Source organism: Chiloscyllium plagiosum, chromosome 38 (genome assembly GCF_004010195.1).
Source record: "Chiloscyllium plagiosum isolate BGI_BamShark_2017 chromosome 38, ASM401019v2, whole genome shotgun sequence".
Classification (NCBI taxonomy): Eukaryota; Metazoa; Chordata; class Chondrichthyes; order Orectolobiformes; family Hemiscylliidae; genus Chiloscyllium; species Chiloscyllium plagiosum.
The window spans coordinates 17497531-17524663 of record NC_057747.1 but is presented as its reverse complement, the minus strand read 5'-3'; the positions used below and the strand labels follow the sequence as shown (position 1 = coordinate 17524663).

The window sequence follows — 27133 nt, the reverse complement described above, 5'->3', positions numbered from 1 at the left end:
GTGAGAATATTAACAAGAAAACAATGACGTACATGTAACAGAGTAGGTGTTCAACACATTGTATAACTGCGATGCCTTCTGCAGGTGAGTGTTCATAAACCAGTCCACAGATTCCATCTTTTCCAACAACAAACTGCATGAAAAATGGAAATCTGTCAGTTTTTCTTCGGTTAAATTGTGAGGTCAAACCAAATGTATCATGAAAATAATTGTTAATACATCTTCTGATAACCGCTCAGTTTGCCATTTTTTCTTTAGATATCCGTACAGACAACACTACTGCTTCATTAAAATATAGAAACATAGAAGATAGGAACAGGAGTAGGCCATTTTACTCCTCAAACCTACTCCACCGTTCAATAAGATCATGGCTGATCACCCTAATCCCTCCCTCCCCTCCAACATCCGTTGATCCTTTTAGCCTCAAGAATTACTTCTACCTCCTTCTTGAAAACACAATGTTTTGGTCTCAACTACTTTCCATGGTAGTAAATTTCACAGGTTCAGATGAAAACGTTTCTCCTCATCTCAGTCCAGAGGTTAAACTATCCTTATCCTCAAACCCTCGTTCTGTACTCCCCTATCGTTGAGAGCATCCTTCCTGTATTTAGCCTATCCAGTCGTGTTAGAGTTTTCTAGGTTTCTGTCAGATAACCCCCCCTCATTCTCCTAAATTTTAGTGAAATTCCAACTGACTCAATTTCTCCTTAGATGTTAGTCCTACCATCCATGGCTTGTGACCATAGAATCCACAGGAATCGGTGCTGGATCCACTTTTCTTTGTCATTTGTATAAATCATTCAGATGAAAATATAAAAGGAATGGTTAGTACGTTTGCAGATGACACCAAAATTGAAGATGGTTATCTAAGTTTACAAAGAGTTCTTGATCAATTGGGTCAGTGGACTGAATAGTGACGGATGGAGTGTAATTTGGATAAATGAGAAGTGTTACATTTTGGTAAAACAAACAAGGGCAGGACTTATACAATTAAAAGTAGGGCTTTGGGTAGTGTTGTAGAAAAGAGAGACCCAGGGGTTCCAGTACATAATTCTTTGAAGTTTGCATCACATATAGAAAGGGTGGTTAAGAAAGTGTTTAACACTCTTGCCTTCATCGCTTACATTTTTGAGTATAGGAGTTGGGACATCATGTTGAGGTTGTACAGGTGAGGCCTGTTCTAGAGTACTGTGTCCAGTTCTAGTCACCCTGTTATAGCAAGGATATTATTTAGTTGGAGATGGTTCAGAAGAGATTTACCAGGATGTTACTGGGAATGGAGCGTTTGAGTAATAGGGAGAGGCTGGTGAGGCTAGAACCTTTTTCACTGGAGTGTAGGAGTGTAGGGTGACCGTACAGAGATTTATAAAATCAAGAGTGGTATACAGATGGTGAATGGCAGATATCTTTTCCCTAGGGGGGAGGTTTTCAAGATTATTGGGGTATATTTTTAAGGCAAGAGGAGAAAGATTTTAAAAGACATAAGAGGCAATTTTTTTACACAGAGTGGTGCATGTATGGAATGAACTTCCAGAGGAAGTGATGGATGTGGGAACAGTTATAATATTTAAAATACATTTGGATAAATACATGAATTAATAATTTTTGGGGGTATATGGGCCAAGCACAGGCTGGTGTGATTAGTTTAGTTTGGGATCATGGTTGGCATGGACTGGTTGGATCGATAGATCTGTTTCTGTGCTGTATGACTCTATAACTCTATGAATCAGTTTGGTTAAAAACCTTCGTTGCAATTCCTGCATAGCAAGAGCATCCTTCCTCAGGTAAGGAGACCAAATCTGCCCACAGCATTCAAGGTGTAATCTCACCAATGCTCAGGGATCCTTTACCATTAATGGGATAGCAGCATGCAAATGGAAAGAACTTCAACAAGGGCTGCAACTTCATGAAATTGCAAGAAAATGAATAAAGCCTGTACAATCACGGTCAAAAAGCATCAAATTCCTAATGCCCATTGCATACAGCAGCAATCCTGATTTAACAACTGCTGATTTAATATTGGATTTCAAGTTTTATGGTCAAGGGAGAAAGTTCTGGTTAGCAACATCATCTGAATTACACATGAAGCATTTCCCTTCTTGTAACTAAAATTTCAAGTGCAATAGCTCGTGGCAGGAATATGGAGAAAAGACTATAAAACCATAAGACATAGGAGCACAAATTAGGCCATTTAGCCCTTCAAGTCTGCTCCACCATTCAATCATGGCTGATAAGTTTCTCAATTCCATTCTCTGGTTTCTCCCCGTAATCCTTAATACCCATGACAACCAAGAACCTATCTATCTCTGTCGTATTCTAGATTAGAGTGGTGCTGGAAAAGCACAGCAGTTCAGGCAGCATCCGGACGTCACAGTGTATATTAAATTCATTGATGCGTGGGCAGAGGGGGATGAAGGTGAGTCCTTTGCTGAGGACTGATCGTTCGTCCTCAGTGAGGTGGAGGTCTGGGGGAATAGTGAAAACTCGGCAGGACTGGGAGCTGGGACCCAGTGTGGGGGCGGAGCCTGTAACTGGAGTGGTGTGGTGGTGGGTGGAATGGGGGTGGAGTCATGAGCAGGGGTCGTGTTCCCCTCAGGGTTCTGGGGGTCGGGGATGGTGACAGTGGGATCTGCGAGGGGCATGTCAGCAGAATGCAGGTGAGTGGCGTTGGTGGGGGCGGAAGTGGTGGCACATGCGGCAGTGGGGGGAGGGGGCGGAAACCACTGAGCGTATGACATCAGCGATGATGTGAGGGGCGGAAGTGATGTCATGTGTGCTATGAGGAATTGTGAGGAGCAGAAGTGGCTGTGGAAGTGACCATGATGGGTGGCGGAAGTGACGTCATCAATCACCGTGGGGATGGTAGCTGCACCAACCGCATGGCTATCTCTGTCTTATGTCTACTTAATGACTTGGCCTCTACAGCCTTCAGTGGCAATGAATTCCATAGACTTGCCAATCTATGGCTAAAGAAGTTTCTCATCTCCAATCTAAAGGGTCTTTCCTTTACTCTGAGGCTGTGCGCTTGGATCCTAGTCTCTCCTGCTAATGTCCACTCTGTCCAAGCCCTTCAGCATTTTTTAACTTTCAATTAGATCCCCTCTCATCCTTCTAAACCCCATCGAGAATAGACTTGGAGTCCTCAAACGTTCCTCATATGTTAAGCCTTTCAATCTTGAAACCATTCTCGTGAACGTCCTCTGGACCTGCTCCAGGGTCAGTCCATCCTTCCTGAGATATGGGACTCAAATCTGTGCACAATACTCCAAATGTGGTCTGACCAGAAACTATAAAGCCTCAGAAGTACATCCCTGATTTTATATTCTAATCCTTTTGAAATAAATGTCAACATTATATCTACCCTCCTAACCACAGACTCAACCTGCAAGTTTACCTGAAGGGAAACTGGGGCTAGGACTCCAAAGACTCTTTGCACTTCAGATTTCTGAATTTTCTCCTCATTTAGAAAATAGTCCATGTATCTATTCTTCTTACCAAAGTGCACAACCTCACTTTCCCACGTTGTATTCCATCTCCACTTCTTTGCCCGCTCTCCTAACCTGTCAAATCCTTCCTCAGTACTACTAGTGCCTCTACCTATCTTTGTATCATCTGCAAACTTAGCCAGAATGCCCTCAGTTCCTTCATCTAGATCATTAGTGTATAAAGTGAAAAGTTGCGTTTCCCAACACTGAGCCTTGTGGAACCCCACTAGTCACCGGTTGCCATCCTGAAAAGGACCCTTTTATCCCCATTCTCTGCTTTCTGCCAGACAGCTATGCTCCTATCCATGCTAGCACCTTGCCTCTAATACTATAGGCCCTTATCTTACTCAGTAGCCTCCTGTGTGGCACCTTGTCAAAGCCTTCTGAAAATCCAAATAATTAATACCTAATGGCTCTCTTTGATATAACCTGCTTGTTACCTCCTCAAAGAATTCCAACAGATTTGTCAGGTATGACCTCTCCTTGATGAAACAATGCTGACTTTGCCCTATTTTACTATGTACCTCCAAGTATTCAGGAATTTCCTCCTCCTGAATGAACTCCAAAATCTAACCAATGACCGAGGTTAGGCTAATCGGCCTGTAATTTCCCATCTTTTGCCTCACTCCTTTCTTAAACAAGGGGGTTACATTAGCAATTTTCCAGTCCCCTGAGACCCTCCCTGACTCCAGTGATTCCTGAAAGAGATCTGGCTTAAACATGAGCATCTCTCACCTCAGCCAAATCTTGTAGGAGATTGACAATGTAGCCATATCTATCTGACTTCGTGAATAGTCAACTGTTCCATTGAGTATTTCACTTTTGTTAAGCCCACTGATCTTTGTGAATTTAGATGTCAGCACTGGTATGAATACCACTTAAATAAATAGGTTAATATCTCATAATAAACAAGAAACTAAGAAAGCATTCATCCATTATTATCATGAATAGAATTTTCTACGATTTTGAAACATATACAATGATTTGATCTTTGTCAATAGGAAAGAAACAATCCCCTAAAGAAACTTCCTTAAGAGATCATTTAATGTTTTACATGAGAGCCCTGCATCCATTACCTGCATGGTTTTGTCATACCAGCGATTTGCTCTATTTTTGTGACAGTCACCTCCATGCATTATCTGTAGTGCCAGGTTTATATCTGTCTGCTCAACACCACTTGGGGAATCTAAGCACAGCAGAAATATGCAGCGTTCGATCGCATCCAGAGAGTCTCGGTTAGTAGAGTCTGCAAAGAGAAAATTCAGAACTCAAGCAAACAGATTTTAGATACCCATTGTAATTAGGGTGCCACAGTTAGGACAAAATGGCTGTTGGGCACCAGTTGTATATACTGTTAAATAATACTTGCGAAAATATTCTTATTACAGCTGCCATTTATCAGGTGACACAGATCTAATAACTATATAACTTTCCTCAATGTTTAGACCACTTGTATTGCACAAATTCTGTTAATTCAAAAGTGAATTTGCCAAACTATTTCGTGTAATTTGTGTGAGACTAGTATATTAACTGTAATTGTTGGTATTAAGGCTTCTTGGAAAGTAGTTCTTCATCAGATATTGCCTCATTTCAGAACAACTGCACTGTGATTGCATCTAATAAAATACAAAGTGTATGATATGTGAGATGGTTTGAATCATTTTAATGTCACCAGAGCCATTCGGCCAATCACACTGAGTTCTTGTTTGTATTATCTAATTGGCATATGGAACACGATAACTTCTTTCAGAGAGAGTGGTGCACTCTAGTAGCACAGATAGGTTTTACATTGTGTTTAACAGGTGTTGATTTCAAATCAGTGCTTACAGAATACTGATGTCCAGATCCAGACAATAACTGAAAAGTTGAGGCATTAGCTTTATTATAGATACATTTCTGATTTGGATTTAATGAAAGTAAGTTGTCATTATCCCTGTACTGCTGATCTAAAATACATGGGCAAAATACCTGTGCTCTCAAAGGTTTAAAGAAGTTCCAGTTTATAAAGCAAATAAAAGGTTTAATGAATCTTCTAAACATTTTTAAAATTCAATTCGACACTGCACTAGAGTTATACTCCATAGAATACTCCATGCAATGCACTTCATTTTTTAAAAATTTGTGTGAAATGTGATCATCATGAGCTATGCAGCATTTATTGCACCCCTAATTGCCCTGGAGAAGGTGAGCTACCTTCTTGAACTACTATTACTTGACCTCCTGCCCTTAGGGTGCAGGCATACCCACAGTGCTTTAAGGAAGGGTGTTCTTGGATTTTGACCCATGGTAGTAAAGGAATATTGATATAGTTCAGGATGGCCTATGGCTTGGAGGGTAACTTGCACGTGATACACATTCCCCTACTTCCACTGCAACATTCCGAGGTCTGAATTGGGATGGGCTCCAGACTTTATTGTCATACTTGAGTTACTACAAAATGGAAAATACAGCGCAACAATGCAACAATGACATTGTAACCAAACCCAAAGATATATTCATCATTGAGCTCCATTACAAGTTTGGACAATGATGCACAACTCGTTTGGTTTTGTGTTGAACTTCTAAAGCATACAGTGTCGATTGAATATATAGAGTATTAGCCCTTACAGCTGACTGTAGGGCATTGTGCAGACAAAAACCGGAATATCTGCATAAACAAATTTCTATCTCTTAATAGCAACTCATATTTACCCTGTCCCAAAAGGTCTATCGGAATTCATAAGATATGAAATGTAAATAGCATATGTACTGAATTCAGCTTGAGCTACATTTCTTATAAGTTATAAGTGATTGCCACAACCATGAGAAACATGTTGCTTTTTTTAATTCGGTATTATTTTGTTTGAGATAATGAGTAAAATACATTCAATGCCACAAGCTTTCACTGAACAACTTACCACATTTATTATCTGTAACTATTGATTTTGTTTGATACTTCTAGAGGTTTGTGCTCTTTCTAGAGCATAATGTGAAGTACTCAATGCTATAAGGGAAAGCATGAACTGACCAAAATACACATTCAGAAATAGTAACACAAGTTGCTGGAAAAGCTCAGCAGGTCTGGCAGCATGTATGAAGAAAAATCAAAGTTGAAGTTTCGGGTCCTGTGACCCTTCTGCAGAAAGGGTCACCCGCCCCAAAACATTGACCTTGATTTCTCTGCATAGATGCTACAAGACCTGCTGAGCTTTTTGGCAAACTTCTGTTTTTGTTTCTGATTTACAGCATACGCAGTTCTTCTGGATTTTATAAAGTACACGTTCACTTTTATGTGTCACTTACATCATTGAAACATGAAAACGTCTTTATCAATGTGTGCAAAGATAGTTACTTGTTGTACCTCTGAAAGAAGCCAATGTACTTGTACTCAATATTGACTTTTGTAATCAGTAGGTCAGAAGCACTGTAAATCTAATAGGAAGCTTTCATATTTGCATATGGACTGGAGTAGCAAAACAAGTCCAAAAGAAACAATTACAATTGTACACAATAAATAAGGGGAATTGTCTTCCACATTGTATGTTTCAGGCACAATTTGTTCAAAAAGTATTGATTTTAGTCAAATATATTTTCCACTTTTTCTAACTCACCTTCTATTACAAATTCACGGAATTTTACAGCTGGATCAAATCTATTGCTTGCAGAAAGTTAGATTTAACTGTCCCAGTTATTATCACCATCATTAGTTAGTAGTAATGTGACTTTTTTATGTTATGCAGTGTTAAACATTATAAATATTGATCGGTGACTTCATTTTGCATGGTGGTAATAACAATTTCACCAAAGCACCTTTCAAATCATGACCGCTGCCATCTAAAGGACAATGGCAGCAAATACGTGAGAACGCCACCACCTGCAAATTTCCCTCTAAGCCACATACCTACCTGACTTGGAAATATATTGCTGTTCCTCATGTGTCACTGGGTCAAACTCCCTCCTTAACAACATTGCAGATCTATGTAAACCAAATGGACTGCAGCATTCAGGAAGGCTGCTCACCACCACCTTCTCAAGTGATTTTGGAATTGGCAGCAAAGCCCACAATAAAAAAGTCAATTGTGCATGAGCAATCTTTGATGGTGCATCAAGATGTACTGAGTAATGTCTGAGGGTATGAGTAATCCAGTATATCCCATTAGTTTAACCAGATCTTTAAAGGCAATCGCGTTTAAGATGACTGTATGAATTATATTCTCATTTTATTCAATTGGATTCCACGATATTTTCCAAATATTTGGTGCTTGTATTTTATTATTTTTCTTGTTTTGATTTCATGGTATTTAGTTATCTATAGCATACTCTGTCAAGCAACTTACTTGCCTCATCATTTAATTGTAAATTAATTCGGATCAATTGATTCACAGACCTATACTTAAGAAGTGAACAGTATAAGGTTATGGAGAATCGACGTTTCGGGCATAAGCCTTATGCCCGAAATGTCGATTCTCCTGTTCCTTGGATGCTGCCTGACCTGCTGCGCTTTTCCAGCAACACATTTTCAGCTCTGATCTCCAGCATCTGCAGTCCTCACTTTCTCCCTGTATAAGGTTATGTCTGGTAGAGTCCAATGATCAAAGGACACTGAAATAACTCATGGAAAGAAATGTGTTTGGTGCATTTGCAATACCAAAGTTCATTCTAAGACCATTCTCTAATTCAACTAATACATTGTACATGGCCTTTAACATGGATCTAGATGTAGGTTTGCTCGCTGAGCTGGAAGGTTTGTTCCAGATGTTTCATCACCATACTAGGTAACATCTTCAGTGAGCCTCCGGATGAAGCACTGGTGGCATAGCCTGCTTTCTCTTTATATGTTTGGCTTTCCTTGGGTTGGTGATGTCATTTCTTGTGGTGACATCATTTCCTATTGTGGTGTCATTTCCTGTTCTTTTTCTCAGAGTGTGGTAAATGGGATCCAAGTCAATGTGTTTGTTGATAGACTTCCGGTTGGATTGCCACGCTTTTAGGACTTTTCATGCGTGTCTCTGTTTGACTTGTCCTGGGATGGATGTGCTGTCCCAGTTGAAGTGGTGTCCTTCCTCATCCGTATGTAAGGAAACTAGTGTGAGCGGGTCATGCCTTTTTGTGGCTAGTTGATGTTCATGTATCTTGATGGCTAGTTTTCTGCCTGTTTGTCCAATTTAGTGGTTGTTACAGTTCTTTCAAGGTACTTTGTAAATGACATTAGTTTTGCTTGTTGTCTGTATACACAACAAACAACAACCTGCCATTCCTAGATGTCACAGTAGAGCAAACAGCCAATGGGAAACTTCAAACCAGCATCTACAGGAAAACCACACATACAGACCAAATATTGAACTACAGAAGCAATCATCCAAACATCCACAAACAAAGCTGCATTAGAATATTATTTCAATGGGCCACCACACACTAAAGCACAGAGGAACTACAAAGAGCAGAGGAAAATCATCGAAACAGTGTATTAAAAAAGAATGGATTTCTCAGCAACGATCCCAAATAAGCAGACAAAACGCATCCAGAAACCCTAGCCACTCTCCCCTATATTGAAGAAATTACCGCCAGACTACTCTGTTTGTGGGCGGCACAGTGGTTAACACTGCTGCCTCACAGCGCCAGAGATCCAGGTTCAATTCCCGCCTCAGGCGACTGACTGTGTGGAGTTTGCACATTCTCCCCGTGTCTGCATGGGTTTCCTCCAGGTGCTCCTGTTTCCTCCCACAGTCCAAAAATGTGCAGGTCAGGTGAATTGGCCATGCTAAATTGCCCATAGTGTTAGGTGCAGGGGTAAACATAGGGAAATGGGTCTGGGTGGGTGCGCTTCAGCAGGTCGGTGTGGACTTGTTGGGCCGAAGTGCCTGTTTCCACACTGTAAGTAATCTAGTCTACTCAGACCTCTTGGCACCATAGTAGCCCACAAACCCACCAACACACTAAAACAACAGCTAATGAACTTGAAAAACCCAATATAGACAACAAGCAAAAGTAATGTCATTTATAAAATACCTTGCAAGAACTGTAACAAACACTACATTGGACAAACAGGCAGAAAACTAGCCACCAAGATACGTGAACAACAATTAGCCACAAAAAGACACTGTCACGAGTAGCCTTACATATGGATGAGGAAGGACACCACTTCAACTAGGACAACACATCCATCCTAGGACAAACCAAACAGAGACACACATAAGAGTTCCTAGAAGCATGGCATTCCAACCGAAACTGTATTAACAAATACATTCAGTTGGATCACATTTACCACCCCCTGAGAAAAGGAACAGGAAATGACATAACCATAGGAAATGACATCCCAACTGAAAGAAACCCAAACATATAAATAGGAAGGGGGCTACACAACCAGTGTTTCATCCGGAGGCTCACTGAAGATTTTACCTAGTATGGTGATGGAACGTCTGGAAACGAACCTTCCAGCTCAGTGAGCAAGCCTGCATCCAGAACCTCAACCTAAGCTTCACATCTGTTCAAAACTCACTAACATGGATCTATAATATCTACAATACAAAACAACTTTGAATCTGATTTTGGGAAGTAGTCAATGTCAAAAAAAATCAGCCTCTATCAAGGGACTGTGAGCAATCCTTCTGTTGGATGTATTAACAGTGATTAGATCTTTCGCCATGGGAAGATAGAATCTACCTGTTGGACAAAGTGCTACAAAATGTTTATTCCAAGGGCAATGTATATATTCTGTCCTTAGAGATGTATTTCTCTTCAAAATAACATCAGGAATGCCGACAAAGCACTGTTAATGTTTGGAAAATTAAAATATATTCTTGAAGTAAAGTAATGGTAGCAATGAATCCATTGCAAAGCTTTCCATAGATTTGAAGGCGTTATAGTTCTAGATGCAGATGAAATTAAACTCGGGCTTCTATCCTTAAAAAAAAGATAGAATTTGTGTAAATATAAGAAAAGCTTCTCTAATGTCAATGAGATATGCATTCTAATTTCCTGTAATGGTAATGAGCTGGCAGGTCTACATAATGTCCATGATACAATGAAATGCAAGACTGGAAAGTGCTTCTTACAGACAAATTATTTTAAGACACACTAATATGAATTTGTGGTCTGAAATGAAACTGATGTGGGAGTTCACTGGTACCTATGACTACCATCCATATAATTTGCTTGCTAGATTTATGTAATACATCAATTTGTGACTTTGATTGGACAGCCGTCATTTTAGTTAAATCGGCATTAAATTTCCCATCATAAAATTAAATTAAAGTGAGAGAAAATTAGAACATCCAACTGTAATTGAATTTCTATTTGGACAGTTTGCATCTGGTGAAACTGAAATTAATGGAAAACATTGGCATTCTCAAATTAATGGAAAACATTGTCCCATTTGTATTTTCGTGGTACAGGGAACAGATAGAATCCCATATCATTTGCATTCAAAACAAATAACCTTTGGCCCAAAGCATTTGACTACCTGGTTTCATGTTACTGAATAATGGGAATACTTTGCATGCTTTGCTGGATTGTATCTCACCTCTCATGACCACTCTCCTCGCCTCTGCCCATTCGGTCCTACTGTCTGATGTGAGCAGCCCAATTGGAGCTGTTTGTTCCTCTTGGTTCTCCGCCATTTTCACAATCTTTCTCAACTGAGTGAATAAGTCAGTTTCGTTCAAACGTCTGAAGTTTATGACAACATCCAAAACAAAGAACTGGAAACAAATGGAACTGACGTTAATGTTCAGAGATTGTGTAAAGTATTAAAAGATATGGGTTATGTTTTTGAAGACCTATTTAATTTGTGTTTTTGGTTACTTGATGCGAATAAAGTCCATTATTTATATCTTGTTTGATAACTTAAAAAGATAATGATCAGGTGAGCTGTCTGAAGTTATGATCTCATTTGATCTCATTCCGACATCGACTTACTAATGTTCACTCCAATTTCAGCCACTCTGGCATAAATTTCCAATTCTTCTGCAATTTATTTGTGTTCTGTCACATGTAGAAATTGGGATAAGCCTTCTCACCTGGTTCTGACAAGCCACTATAACATGCTCTGGTTCAGGCATGACGCTGCTTTTCTGGACTGCCAGTGTATCTTTTTGGTGACCTGGGAGACGATAGGATGAGAACAGCTTGTAGTACTGCTCCATACACAAGGGTTGTCCAGCCAATTGACCGCGGGCATAATCAACAGGTAAAGCACGGCTGAAAAACAGATGCAAAGGGAAATGTTTCCAGATACTCCTGTGATACCCAGCATCATACAATTTGAGTTTTCAGCCAAATCAGTTCACTCCACATGATATCAAGAAATGGCTGAAAGCACTGTATGCAGCAAAGGCTGTGTAGCCTGGCAATAGTTCAGCAATATTATTCCAGTTGTAACCATGTCTATAGTCATATTATTCCATTAGAGCTACACTGCTGCTATTTACCTGACAATGTGGAAAGTTGCCCAAGTATATCCTGTACACATAAAAAAGGACTAACGTATCAGTGTACTCTCAATCATTAGCATAGTGATGGGAACTTTATCAACAGGGCTATCAAGTGGCACTGACTCAGTAATGATCTGCTCACTCTTATATAGTTTGAGTTCTACCACAGTTATGTGGCTCTGGGCCTCATTATAACCTTGTTTCAAACATAATTGACAATGTTGAATTCAAGAAGTGAGGTGAGAAGTTGACATCAAGGCAAAATTTGACCAAATATAGCATCAAGAAGCAACAGCAAAACTGAAGTAAATGGTAATGAGGGAAAGCCTTCCTCCTGACTGGAGCAATATCAAGCACAATGACGATGGTTGTCCTTGTTGGAGGTCTGTCATCTTAGACCCAGACATCACTGCAGCTGTTTTCAAGAAGTTAGTATAGTTCTTACGCCAAAAGGCATCAAAGGATAGAGGGAGAGGGCATGATTGATGAGCTCAATGATCAACCACAATCACAAAGTATGGTTGAGCTGTCTTGAGGGTGTCTAGTGGCCTATTCTGCTCCCACCTTCTAAGTTTCTATCTTGCTCAACAGAGTGTCCTAGGTCATCTTCATCCGCTTTATCAATGACTTTCTCGATATACTTTCAGAAATGCGGATGTACACTATAGATCGCACAATGTTCAGTAACATTCACAACTCCTCAAATGTTCAATACCATTTGCAAATCCTCAGTCATACACATATCTAACAAGACACGCACAACATTCAGGCTTTCCCTAACAGCACCATGAGTATGCCTACATCACATGACTATAGTTATTCAAGAAAACTGCCCAGTATCACTTTCACAACGTCAATTAAAAATGGGCAACAAATACTGGTCTTGGCAGCAGTTTTCACATCCCATGAAATAATTTTTATAAAACCATAGTTTCTCTCTGATTGTAACAGCTGCTAAAAGCAAAGATCCAGATTTTTACTCTGCTCAACTTGGTTAGAGGTCTGAAAATCTAGATGTAATATTAATTTTGTTAGGAGCCTGCATTTTTAAAAATCTAAAATACAATGAATATGGTTAGCTGTCAACAACCACCAGAAAATATATAAATGCAATGTGGAAACTATAGATAGATACCGACCATCAAAGTCCATACCTGAAACCATAAACAGTAGTTTCGAGCAATGCAGAAGGGCAGATGATTCATTATTATCAACAGATATCCTTCACTTCAAGGCTGACATCTGCTCAGGTTGATTGAACAGACTGATTCTCAGTCCACAGTTATTTGGTAATGTGAGGCAGAATGTGCCATGAAGTAGCAGGATCTAGAACACATAGTTTACTTCCTTTCTCTTTCCTTTTCTGGGCATGCAGCCTCATCATTAAGATGTTGTGACTCAGAGCATGATGTAGATTGATAGACTAGCTGTCACGATTTTGAATGATTGGTGACAATTTAGACTCAGTCATTAATTTCAAGGAGAAATTCTGAGTGTATTTGAATTGTTTTATTTGTCCTCCTCTAGAACATCAGCCATATGAGTGTTGAGTTAGTCTGGCATGGAAGTTGTTTTCACCTGTCCAGAGTACAGTGCATCACTGCAGATTTTCCTGGAGTTTTGCCTGAATGCTGCAGAACTGCTTTCCAGAAGGACGTTAGTGTGACTCTCATATTGAATCCCAATGAAGGTGCATTGAAGGGGTTTGCTGATAGAGTTTCTCTTATGTGTCAATAGTACATGTACATAGTTCAGCATTCATTGTAATGGGAATGACAATGACAAGATGTAATGACAAGTATTCTATACATAAGGACTTTAGTTGACTTGCAGAGATCTGTGCTGTCCCCACTGCTGTTGTTTGTGGAAAGCTAAATGGACCAAAGTGGATGATAGACAGCAGACAATAGATGCAGGAGTAGGCCATTCGGCCCTTCGAGCCAGCACGCCATTCATTATGATCATGGCTGATCATCCACAATCAATATCCTGTTCCTGCCTTATCCCCATAACCCTTGATTCCACTATCTTTAAGAGTGGATCTCCACATGATGGGTGAGATATTATCACAAGTTCCCCTTTAGATTCTAAATCCTTACATTGCCATGAAGACAAAATCCTTGACATGCCTGACTTGGCTCACTGCAATGCCCTAATACTGTCTAACCCCATAACTCCTTCAATCATTCCACACAATCTCTAGAGTTTGCAATGACCTCCAACCACCTAATCGTTGCATTCTCTGGTCTTTCTGAACTCGGTGGTCCATTGATCAAAGGCTACAGGCTTCCCAACATCAGCAAAAGGAATCCACTGCACATATCTGCCTCTCGCTCTTTTTCAAGATCCAAAGTTACCGAAGGAGTATTTTAAAATCGAAGTCGAGTGATTTACAGGAGGCGTTTTCACGCAATAATCTTAGGTTTAGTGGAGAAACAAAGGGAACATAGTATTCAGGGGGTTACTGCGTTTATTGCTATGACCGATATTATTCCATGTGAGGTTGATATCTATATTATAACTTACGCATCTATTACAACTTTGTAATCCAGTATTCCCGCAATCAGGCGGGCAGCGAACCTGTAAAGGATAAAAATAAATACTGGTAATAATAGCACCATAGTGAGATTTTTGCCAAGTACGAGCTAATACTAAGAGAAAGGAAGAAGCCTGAAGCTCCACTTATTATTCACGAGAATCATGTTGTAACGCCCATACCTCATACTCAACACTAAAGAGCTCAGCTCCTAACTAAGACTGTTTGACCAAGTCCCAATTATTTACAACCTTAAGCCTCCCAATGTCGATAGGGGGACAATGTGACCTCGCAGCTGCCCTACGCCATTCTTGTAGTAAATTACGCTGATGTTTCTCCCATTGCACTGAATACTCAGCCGATATACCCGAAGGAGTGTACTTAACAAAATAAAATTGCAATAAAGCAAAGAACTGTGAGTCCTGGAGTCACTGCACTCGAAAATTTGACTCTGCTCTCCCTCCACAGACCTGCCGAGTTTCTCCAACGTTTTCTGATTTTATTTCTGTAAACCAAAAGCTGACGTTGGAAACTGCTTCTGTTAAAAACAAGAACCCAGCAGCAACGAATCCGTGCCACATGGACTGGGGCCAACTCTGGAAAACACCACCCTGAAAAGTTACCGAGGTGATATTTTAACTTGCAGTGCCCTGAGATACATTGTGGACACCGAGTGATGCAACGTTTTTGGACGGGTAAGGGTGGGATCGTACCTGAGTTGATCATTTTGATCGCGGAAGATCTGACGGGGGAACACCATCCCAGGGCTGGAGTTTACTGTCAGGGGCACTGGATTGCGTAGATACATGTCATCCAGCCACCACTCGTACACCTCAGGAAGAAATGGAAAGGTTACCCTAATGTCACATTCAATCCTGGAAATGTCCTTGTTTTATATACACGGTTGTCTGATTCATTAAAATAAAATGAAGAACTGCGGAGATCTGAAACTGAAAACAGAAATTGCTGGAGAAACTCAGGATGTGTGCCAGCACTTGTGGAGGGACAAAGCAGAATTAACGTTTCGGGTCCTATTCTGCGGAAGAGTCACTGGACTGGAAACGATGACTCCGCTGCCTCTGTTGTTATCTGATTCATTGCTCAGTTTCGACTTCAATGTTAAAGACATTTCTGAAGCAGGAAATGGTTTCTTGTTATAAACATGAGGCCCATCGGCCCACGATGTTGTGCCGAACATTTGTCCTAGCTTAAGCACCTATCCATGTACCTATCCAGTTGCCGCTTAAAGGTCACCAATGATTCTGATTCTACCACTCCCACAGGCAGCGCATTCCATGCCCCCACCACTCTCTGCGTAGAGAACCCACCCCTGACATCCCCCCTATACCTTCCACCCTTCACCTTAAATTTATGTCCCCTTGTAACACTCTGTTGTACCCGGGGAAAAAGTCTCTGACTGTCTACTCTATCTAACCCCCTGATCATCTTATAAACCTCTATCAAGTCACCCCTCATCCTTCGCTGTTCCAATGAGAAAAGGCCTAGCACTCTCAACCTATCCTCGTACGACCTATTCTCCATTCCAGGCAACATCCTGGTAAATCTCCTCTGCACCCTCTCCAAAGCCTCCACATCTTTCCTAAAATGAGGCGACCAGAACTGCACACATTACTCCAAACTGTTCAAACCGTTCGTGTCAAAGATCTATCAGATTGTTCGGAAAACTGACGCAAAGCTAATTGCAGGAGTCTGTGGTTTAATTAGCAAGAAACCGCATGTGAAAATCTTGGTGAGCATGCGGAAATGATGTGTTTTTCGGAAGGAATCGAAGCTATTGCCTCTGAAATTGACGCATACGAAAATGCCTCTCGAAACTCGTAAACATACATAATCTGTAAAACGAGGCCGGAAGATTTGTATAAAGAATTTGTTGTGGACTGGGTTGGAGAGTTTTAGTTGTAAAGAGAGATTGGACAGGCTGGGTTGTTCCATTAGAGCAGAGAGACTCAGCACAATGTCCAGTTCAGGTCTCCCTGTTAGAGGGAGGATCTGATTAAGCTGCACAGAGTTCAGAAGACATTTACCAGGATGTTGCCGAGGATGGAGGGGTGGAGTTACAAGGAGAGGCTGGATAGGCTTTTTTCACAGAAGGTTAGGAGCTTAAGAGGTGAATTTATAGGTTTATAAATTGAAGGGTATAGGTTAGGTGAATGTCAAGTGTCTTTTCCCTAGGGTGGTGAATTTCAAGACCGGGGGCATATTTTTAAAGTGAGAGGTGAAAGATTTTGAAAAGGCATGAGGGGCAGTTTTTTTTTAACACAGAGAGTGGTCTGTGTGAAATGAACTTGCAAAGAAAGTGGTGAATACAGATACGATTACAATGTTTATAAAGACATTTAGATAAGTGCATGATTAAGAAAGGTTTGGAGGGACATGGGTCAAGTGCAGGCAGGTGGGACTGGTTTAGATTGGGATTCTGGTCGGCATGGGGTGGTTGGACTGAAGGACCGTGCTGTATGACTCTATGACTCATTGATTAAAGTTATGAGGGTCATAGACCGAGTAGATGGGAAGAATGTTTCCCCATCATTCGGCCTATGGAGTCCACACCGACCCTCCGAAGAGCCCCCCCCCCCCCCACCCCCACCTCCCTTTATCCTGCATTTCCCATGGCCAATCCACCTAATCTGCACATGGTTGGACTGTGGGAAGAAACCGGAGCACCTGCAGGAAACGCAGGCAGACACACGGGGAGAATGTGCAAACTCCACACAGACAGGCTGCCCCAGGCTGGAAACGAACCTGGCGCTGTGAGGCAGCAGTGCTAACCACTGATGGAGGGATGGGGGTGGGATAAGGGGCAGGAGGTTTAGAGGGGATATGAGGAAGACGTTTTTCACCCAGAGAGTGGTGGAAATCTAGAACTCACCATCTATCATTTAGATAACATTTAATGTGTATTTAGACGTGCACTTTCCATTCCAACGTATCCAAGGCAATGGGCCAAGTGTTGGAAAATCTGATTAGAATTGTACGGTCGGTATTTTTAATGAGCACGGACGCGATGGACTAAATGGCTCTTTCTCTTGGGCTATCGGACTTACGACTCTATGAACATTTCATAGCAGTTCAAAGGACGTGTGTACTTTGGCGAAATTCATTCCAAGGTAATAAGCTAGGACAACGTTATCTTTTGAAGGTACCGTGGCTTCATTTACCCAGTTAGCTTCTCTTTCCCGTCGCTTTATCAATTGTTGCTGCAAAAACTCGCCAATCTCGCCACGGGCACCGAACTTCTGCACAATGCCCTCAGTGGTTCTGTACTGCTCCTCGGTGACCAGGTGTCTCATAGACTTCAGGTACATGTTCAAGGTCTCTTGCAGAGGCGGCACTGGCAACTTGGGCAAGACCTGCAACACAGACAGGTTCAGGAGCAATGAGATGACATGCAACCCTCGTTTTAGCTCCTCAACTAAATGTAAAAAAAAAATCAAATGAAACGGGAAGGCGAGAAAATGTCAGCAGTTTGATGCTTCGTTTACGCTTCGTACTGACTTGGTCTCGGGCAGCAACTTGCCTTTGTAAACAGTACCGGCGTGTCTTTTGCCTTATGGCTTTATTATTTCTGCAAACGTTCAGCATGTTTGAGATGGGCCACCTCCTGCATGTCATTTGCCTGGTTTCTTTTCTAGCTCCCAGAGGGAAAGGACAGTTCAATCAGTTCTACACTCTGCTTTCTCCATCTTGCATTATTATTGTTCATGATAGCACTAAACCTAATTCTCTCCATCGAAAATAAAACGACTGGATTTATCTATTTCACGTCCCGAGGATGCTGTAAAAGCTACATGTTGTTATTTGGGTTTGATTGTGAACTGTTCCTGGTTTAACTTTAATATAGGACTCAGTCTGTTACCAAGCACAGCATAGAACAGGCACATATGAAAGGACATGGCAACAGAACACTTGTACATCTAAGTGTGTAGAAAAGTTGAAGTACATAGCTGTTCCGGCGAGTTTTGGGTCGGACCGCATCCTGGCTGGAGTTTTTGAGGATGGGCATGGTTCCAGTTTGATCTCAGACTACCGAAAGGAGGGAGACACCGAGCTCGGGGATCAGCCAACTCCTGGTGTGAAAAAACACAGTTAGGTGTACGTTTAACTCCGTATCAATGTATGAGGGATAAAGATCCACACACACACACACGAAGACCCAGTACATGTTTTCCTCCATCTCTCTGCTTGCCTTTCTGTATTTTATTTACTCTCACACGAAAACTAATCAGAATACTGGGTCACTTATTAATGGTTCTAGAAAATCAAATTGAAAAAGAAAAGGGTAATAAAATGCATGGAAGAGATAACGCGCAAGGCGACACTTCCTCTTAAAAAAATCATTAAAGCAATCCCAGCAACCTTAAACCCGCCTAATATTCCAAATAGCCTTTCCGATTCTGTGTAAATAAATTACGAAAATGTATTTGTTTTCCTACTTGAGATAAGGCCATTGAAAAAGCACCCACAGGAGAATTCAGATCCGACAACTTCTGAAATCCCCACCTGCCCGGGAATCTAATCCAACCTGTTCTGGCAGAAAGCGAGCACTCAGAACATTCCTAAGAATCAATCCGTGCCCACCGTTCACAAGCTGGGGTTTGCTACTTACCGAACTGCCCTCCGTTTCATGGAAAACGAAGGCAATGCTGACTCCACTCAAACGCCTCTCGCCAAGCGCATGGCGGCAAACTAGGTCTGAGCTGCATCGAAAACTTTCTCAGTCTGCTGGCATTTTCTACCCATTCTGACTTCTTCGCGCTCAGAGCGATGGAGCCCGAACGGAGAGAGACACAGAGAGAGAGAGAGAGAGAGATGCGAGCAGACCTCCGCTTGACTTTTTCTTGATGGATCAGAACCCTCCCCTTTTCCCGATTCGCCGAGCCTCAAAAGCGACAGATTCATACGTAGCACCAGAATCAGTCACTGGACATTGGTGGGGCCATACTTCAGGGTAGGGGGACGGTGAGGGTGTAATACCTCGGAGTCGTCTCCCTAAGTGTCGATGCCTTGTAACATTTGAGCTATAAGGGTGTGTGTATTTACATATCATACCATTTCAGCAATGAACATTCAGATGGTAATCTTGATAGAATCTAACGCTAGTAACAGATTTTTAATAGGTGCAGTGTCATTGAAGCGTCCTCCGAATTCAGAGAAGAATAACATTAGAGTATAGCTCACATCCTTCTCGAATACCTTGGGAATTATTTAAACAGGGAGTGTAATTTGTACTCGACCGACATGTGAGTTTTCGTCACTTTAATCTTATTTTTGACGATCAGAAACATGCAAACATTCTTAAAGTGAGCTAGAGTGCTATAGGCCAAAATAATGTGAAGATTTTAATGGGTATACCGAGCAAAATTTGTAGAGCAACCTACTTGTTGCCTTCCATCGACTATTTTGAAAAAAGTGGCCGGAATATTTCCTCGTGAAAGTTTGGTACAGGATGGATATGGGAAGCGTATAAACACATGTTCTCACCTGAACACATTTACATATACAAACACGCATACACACCTGCACACATTTACATATACAAACACGCGTACACACCTGAACACATTTACACATACAAACACGCATACACACCTGCACACATTTACATATACAAACACGCATACACACCTGCACACATTTACATATACAAACACGCGTACACACCTGCACACATTTACATATACAAACACACTACACACCTGCACACATTTACATATACAAACACGCGTACACACCTGAACACATGTACATATACAAACACGCATACACACTTGCACACATTTACATATACAAACACGCGTACACGCCTGTACACATTTACATATACAAACACACATACAATTTGTATATATACATATATACAAACCAACATACAAACCTGTGCATATTTACATACGCAAACAAACATTCTCACCTGTGCACATTTACATTTCCAAGCATTTGGTCTATCCAATGTACATTTACACATGCAAACACACAAATACCTATGTATGCATTTGCAAATAATCTTACCAGCACAATTTACATATACCCACATTCTCTATTGCACACTTTTGCATATACAAATAGATATTCTTCCATGTACACATATTAATATTTACAAACGCATATTGTCAGTTCTACCCAGATTTCACTCTTGGTATTAAATTCCAGAGTCAAATTTGACGATTTGCATGTTTGTGTGAAAGATAGGTCGCAAAACCTGGTCGAAAGCGGGGATGATTTCTGTCTGTGGCTGGGAGGATGCGGAATGAGTATTGCAATGTGTGTAATGAATAATTTCGCGATGAAGGATTATTAATGTGCTGTTGTAGGTCTTAATCGAGGGTTCTGTTAGATTTCACCCTGAGATGGCATAACCGAGGGCACAGTTAGCGCCTAACTCCACCAATCATTGTACGATGTATAAACTATTGACTTACATTATTGAAATATTCAAACACAAATAGAAACCTTCTTTCAAATTAAAGTCAGTCATTAGTTACCTCTTTCCCCATTAATCATGTTCTTCAACAAAAAAGCACCACGTTTATTGCAATTTATTAGATGAATTTGAATTAAAACTGCTCATCGATTTTTCAAATATATATTAAAAATGTTATTTACTCCCAAACTTGTGAAAGATGACCTCCAGATTATCGGACTGTATTTCTTGGCAAGTTCTACTGATGAATTTATCATGTGCGTCAGTTGTCTATGAGTTTTTTTTTCTATGCCGTCTGTGTATCTGTTTAATTTTTCGGTGAATTGTGATACTCAATGTCAGCCGAGACAGTAACTAAGCTTTCTGTGCAGCGTGCGCCGACTCGAGACAAAGCTGACAATGGTTTCGGATCGTTTTTCAAGAGTTAGTTTGCTATTTAGTCATTTTAATGTCTGGACACACGTGGAAGTCGAGGCTTCCGATATCCTACTCATACGGGGATTTTCTCTATTTTTATTCAAGTTGCAACAGGTTGCACCTCATGCATCTCACTCGGAGTTGGCCCCGTTTTGATTTAGATATTTCAGAAACTCGTTGTTTTATCTTCCTGGCATCGAATATATTCACAGATGCGGCAGCCCGTGCAGACTGTAATGTTGAAGGGAGCAAATTCCTTTGATGCTGGAATCTGTACTGAAAACAACAAATGCTGGAGATCACAGCAGGTCTGACAACATCCATGGATGTGACCTCCAGCATTTGTAGTTTTCAATGTTACTTTACCTTAAATCTACACTATAAACTTCAACTTGTAAGAGTGTCTACCCACTGATTAAGCGGCCTTTTGATTTTTTATAACTATGATTGCTAATATGTGAACTAAAGAGAATTCTCGGATACGCTCTGATACCCTCCTTTTCACTGAATTACAGAATGGTGCGATGTTTCGGGCCATTGGGCCCATCGGGTGCGTGTCAGCTGTTCGAAGGACCTTTCCGGTTAACATCTCCGCTCGGTTCTTTATCCGCATTCATGCCCACCCACCCAACCACACACACACACAATCCATTTTTTTTTACAACTTCCATTGAATCAATTTCTACCATTCTGTCAGAGTGCATCCTAAATCATAAACGCTGAATGTTCTTTTTAGAAAAGGATTTTCATCCCACTCATCTGCCTCTGTTTCATCTGTAACCACCGCCTTCAAATGGTATGTTCTGGTTTTATAATTCTGACGATTGGTTTATTTAGTACCGAAAACAATTTTCACGTTGAGTGCCGTGGAGTAAGCGTGCTCCACCTTATTAAAACGTGAAGCTAAGACAACCTGTCTTTTGGAACCAAATAATGGTCTACAGTCTTCAAGTGATTCATCGTGGAGAACATTATAGTATTCACTTGAATTTGTTCGGACGGGAGCTCCGAGCAGATCTCGAATTTATTCGAGTAAGACACAGAGGACGTTTTAATTATTCTGTGTTGGAGATGAAGCCAACACTTTAACCACATTATTCCAATGTGTGCATTCACTAAATTGCCAGCAATTACATTTCAAGTGCCGTTAAGGTTTCCTGACATCGGAATATGGAGCGCTCGAAAAGTGAAAATACAGCTATTTTTTAAGGAAGTACACAGTGGGACGTGCCAAACCTGACACTTTTCACTAAGTGCAGTGCGTGTATCCAGCCGTGATATGATTGGAACACCGATTTATTCAAACTCATTCACCGTGTCTTGATCCAGGCTTTAATCTGACATTGTATTTATAATATAGCAGCACACAATGGTCGGAATAGTCCCATACAGAGATTAATTCTCCGAGAAAAATACACAATCACCTCTGCTTCGATTCAAAGGGTTGGGGAGAACAATTCAAGGAACATACAATATATACAATTATTCACTTCCCGTCAGATCCCTGAATGTATCCATGAATTTTGTTTAAATACATACAACGATTTACTCCTCACAAAAAAATTACAAACTAAAACTGGCACACAGCGATACAATAGAGCAATGGGGCATTGGGACATCAGTTAAGTAGAATGGTGATAAATGGATATTGGGTTCTGACAGAATGCAGATTATAATCTTTTCAACTTTATCCCATTCTCCATCCGCTTAAAACAAGTGGAATAAGCGATTACATAAACTATACAAAATTAATTCACGAGCAATGGGTAATGCTTATATTAGACACCGAGTACATCACAGACGGGCAATGGGATGTTACATCTCGTTAATGTTATTGTCCTTGGGAGATGTGACTGTGGAAGAGTGCCGGAGTTAGCTGTAATCACTGCCCGATGAATCATCTTCAGACTGAACCTGGTTCCTCCTGGAGCTCTCGAACCCGGTGACATCTCGGCCCCCGGCCGTGGAGTAGTTCCCGGCCGAGCTGCCGTACTTTTTCTTCCCGGTGCTGCGTTCTTCCATTTTGATGGTGTCGTAGAGCCCTTTGGGTCCCTCCTCCAGGAGGACATTCGTCTCGGAGAGCGAGGGTTTCATTTGGCACACGTTTCTGAGCAGCAACAGGGCGGGGGCGTACAAGACGTTGACACAGCCCATGCCCAGGTTGAGCTGAACAAAGCCCAGCGTGTGAACGATCTGGCCGGCCACAATAGGTCCCAGGGCATAAGCAACCGAATAGGAGATGTCAGCGATGGCATAGACACTGCCATACACCGACACATGGCGAACATCTACCAAGAAAGCAAGGGTCGGCAACAGGGCAGTGTCCACTAGCGCGATCCCAAAACACAGGGAACACAGTGGGATAATGAGTTCTTCAAAGTTCCTGCAAGCTGGAACTGTACAGGAGCTAGCACCGATTATAACCATGCCGATGGCTCCGTAGAACCATTGGTAGTTGGGATACTTGGCAGCCAGTCTGACAGTCACGTATACCCCCAGGATGTGCGGGAAAAACGCGGGCAGCCACGTTAGCCCCACTTGCCACTCACTCGCGTTCATTGTCTGCTTCATCCAGTTGGAGATGGTGGGTTCCAGGAAGGCCAGGGGGATGTTGCAGGTGGTCAGAGCGCCGGCCACCACCGCGATGTATGGGTCGATCATGAGCTTGTAGATGGGGCTGCCCTGCGGCATGTTCTCGCGGGTTCTGCCGCCCAGGGGGGACACCACGGTCAGCAGCAAGATCCCGTCCAGCAGAGAGACGAACGACAGCACCAGGAAGGGCACCCGCTTGCCCGCGAAGTCGTACAGGATCCCCCCGAAAGGGGGCGCCGCCAAGCTGCCGAAGGAGATGAACGCCAGGGCGATGCCCAGGGCGGTGCTCCTCTCGGACTCCTCCGTGTACCTGTCCGCGATCATCGCGATGCCCGAGGTGTCTGCAAAGGCTGAGCCCAAGCCCTGCATGCTCCTGGCCACGAATAACATGGCGTAACTTTCGCCGAAGGCAAAGGTGAGGGTGGATAGGAAGATGATGATCAGCCCTATGAACAGAGGGATGTCACAGCCCACACGGTCAATGAAAGTGCCAGTCAAGGGGTTGGCGAGGAGCTGCAGGATGGCTTTGGAAGCAAAGAACACCCCGATTTGTATGTCTTCGTTTGCATTGGGGTTGGTGTACCGCACAACTCTCTGGCTGGAGTTCAGAGATGAGCCATTGGTTCCATTGGAAGCTGAACTGACATAGACCAGCTTGTAAGTTCGCAGAGTTTCCAGGTAGTTCGGTATGATCGGGACAATGACCATGTACAGCATGTTGTCCAACAGCAGGGCAATGCACACTATCACCAGCATGACCCTTCGCTGCCTCCGGGGTTCTTGCATCGCTCTGCTTATCTGCTTCGTTCTCTCGCCGATCATTTCGGAGAATTTCACCACGGCCGCTTTGGCCAGTCCGATGGTCATCTCTGCAGCCATGACTACCCCCTAAAACCGAGCGGCGTAGCACGGGCTCTCTCCCTCCGCTCACCTCCCCCCCCCCCCCCCCCCCCCTCCCCCGCCCCCAACCCCACCCCCCCCTTGCCCACCCCCAGAGCGGGCTGTTGGGGAGCATGCTCCCGGCTCGGTCTTTTTTTTGGGGGGGGGGATCTCACAAAGGGGAGCAAGTGGGTGGGGGTGGCTCAGGTAGAGATAACCGTCTGAACTCCTGCCTGCTTACCCCCCCTCCCCTTCGGCCAGTCCAGCTAAAACAAACAAAATGCAGGGACCCCACAGTGAGAGAGTCTAGTGACTAGCGGCTGGATGAGGGGGTAGCGAACCTGAAGAGGTCATCCCTGCTCCCACCTGTAACGTCCAGGGCTCGGGAACTATTCCTCACTCCCACCGAGTGAATGGCATCCTCTCCAGCTCCTCCTCGGGTTTTCTAAAGCTCATGACGTGCCCCTCGCTCTCCCCCTCCCCCTCCCCCCTTGTCTGCTTCCATCTGAACACGCCCCTTTATGTTAATGCTTCAATTTCCCCAGTTACAGTACCCGGACTGCTTTCCCCGGCCCGCACTCTCCTGGCGACAGCGGGAGGCGGAGGGAGGGGAGTGGGGGTGGATCTCCGACAGCGCACTCAGTCAATCCAAACCCATCCCTAGGATTTCTCTGACAGACTTATCGGTGCTTCGTCAGGACTGGGAACAAACTTCCACGACTCTAAGATAAACAGAAACGATTTCAGAACTAGAATGGGGTGGGGGCGGTGGGGAAGATGAAATGTTTGTGAGTAGAATATTGAAGATTTGGAGAGCGCCTGATTTTTGGAGACGTTTTTCCATACTCTTCATTTCCCCCGTTTTGTACATTTCTTTTTGGGTGGGAGACCCTTCCCTTCCCCCTCCCGTTAGTGGGACTCAAATGGGCTCTCCTGTCTCAGAGGTAGGGACACAACCATTGCCCTTCGTTTTCGCTTGCAAATATTTTCTACTCAACCTGTTGAGAGATGGGTCAACAAGTGTGGTGCTGGAAAAGCACAGCAGGTCAGGAAGCATCCGAGGAACGGGAGAGTCGACGATTTCGGGCATAAGCCCTTCATCAGGAATGAGAGATGGCATTGCTCAGCCCTGGAGCTGGTGGGATTTGAACCCGGTTTTTTTTCCGGTTCAGAAGCAGATTCATTGAAGCCCTCCAGTGTGGCCATTCGAGTCGACACCGACTCTCTTTTGAAGAGCATCCGACCCAGAGCCACTCTCTTCTCCTAGCCCTGTAACCCTGCATTTCCCATGACTAATCCACCTAGCCTGCACATCCCTGAACACTATAGGGGTAATTTAGCATGGCCAGTCCACCTAACCTGCATATCTTTGAACTCAGAGATAGGGACACTCCCACCGTGCTACAAATGCGCTGTTTTAATGGATCTTGAACTAAAGTCATTGACCAATGCGGTTGAGACGCTTTATTGCCAATCGCCCCCAATTTAATCAAACCCAACAGTTCATTGCTCAGTTCAAGCAAGCCACATTTCTTGCCCCCTCGTACGGCACAAGATTTCAAGATCTCTAACCTGGACGTAAACTGACATGGTGGAGGGAGACATGACAGTCCAGGAGCAGGTAACATCGCTGAGCGGTTAGAACTGTTTTGAGATTCTGAGGAAGGGTCACTGGACCCAAATCGTTAACTCTGATTTCTCTCCACAGATATTGCCAGACCTGCTGAGCTTTTTCAGCAAATTCTGTTTTTGGGTTTGAGATCAAGGTTGGGTTGGTTTAAGGGGCAGTGACTGGCAAGCACATACTCAACGCTGCACTGAAACTCTTCCCTGAGATTGTTTCCTGATTTTAAGAAAAAGCTTAGTTAAGCCACCAGTTTTGTTCAGCTTGTGTAGACTGTGTAATCGGACTGGGGCTGGAGCATATTCTGAACAATGGGCAGACAGCACAGTGATCTCACATCAATGTGATCAAACTGCTGTTTGTCATCGCGGACTAACCTTCAGGAGTATTTTTACATCAACTGACTCAGACATGTTACCACACACCTCTGGATTCGAGCCCAGGCCCTTCAGCTCAGTGGTAGGGACACCACCAGTGCGTCACAAGATACCCCCGCCCCCAGAACTGCGGTAAAGTTGTTTTATTCATGTCAGTGGTAGTCACCAGAGATGAACTATTCTCAACTGTTCTGTGAATTAAATAGGAAAATCAGTTTGGTTTTAGTTTGACTTGCTCACACATGTTGCAAACCTGTGCAACAGGTAAGATTTGAACTCAGGCCTCGTGGCTCAGAGGTAGGGGCACTACCACTGCACCACAAGAGCACCCGTCTTCCCTCCTGCACGCCCCTCCCCATTCCAAATGTGA

The 27133-nt window shown here is 42.8% G+C and overlaps 2 protein-coding genes across 3 annotated transcripts in view; both read right to left on the bottom strand.

The window, feature by feature from the left end:
* chata (choline O-acetyltransferase a) overlaps positions 1-19272 on the bottom strand; it is a 40075-nt gene extending 20803 nt beyond the window's left edge. The window contains exons 1-9 of one of the 2 annotated variants that reach the window (XM_043679031.1): positions 19060-19272; positions 18394-18520; positions 17612-17803; positions 15146-15264; positions 14423-14476; positions 11483-11663; positions 10987-11164; positions 4562-4731; positions 33-133 (exon numbers count right to left, since the gene is read on the bottom strand). In XM_043679031.1, coding sequence (XP_043534966.1) covers positions 33-133; positions 4562-4731; positions 10987-11164; positions 11483-11663; positions 14423-14476; positions 15146-15264; positions 17612-17803; positions 18394-18456 — 1058 coding nt within the window. In that variant the 5' untranslated portion in view covers positions 18457-18520; positions 19060-19272. Of the gene's footprint in view, positions 1-32; positions 134-4561; positions 4732-10986; positions 11165-11482; positions 11664-14422; positions 14477-15145; positions 15265-17611; positions 17804-17970; positions 18521-19059 lie in introns of those variants that run through there. The other variant, XM_043679032.1, reaches the window with a different exon arrangement.
* Positions 19273-22609: 3337 nt separating this feature from the next.
* On the bottom strand, positions 22610-24803 carry slc18a3a (solute carrier family 18 member 3a). The gene has a single exon (XM_043678599.1). The coding sequence runs from the start codon at positions 24760-24762 to the stop codon at positions 23164-23166; it is 1599 nt and encodes a 532-aa protein (XP_043534534.1). The 5' UTR covers positions 24763-24803; the 3' UTR covers positions 22610-23163.
* Between the last annotated feature and the right edge of the window lie 2330 nt (positions 24804-27133).

Coding starts and splice junctions, on each gene's coding strand:
- slc18a3a (XM_043678599.1), bottom strand. CDS start 24,762: ATGGCTGCAGAGATGACCATCGGACTGGCCAAAGCGGCCGTGGTGAAA.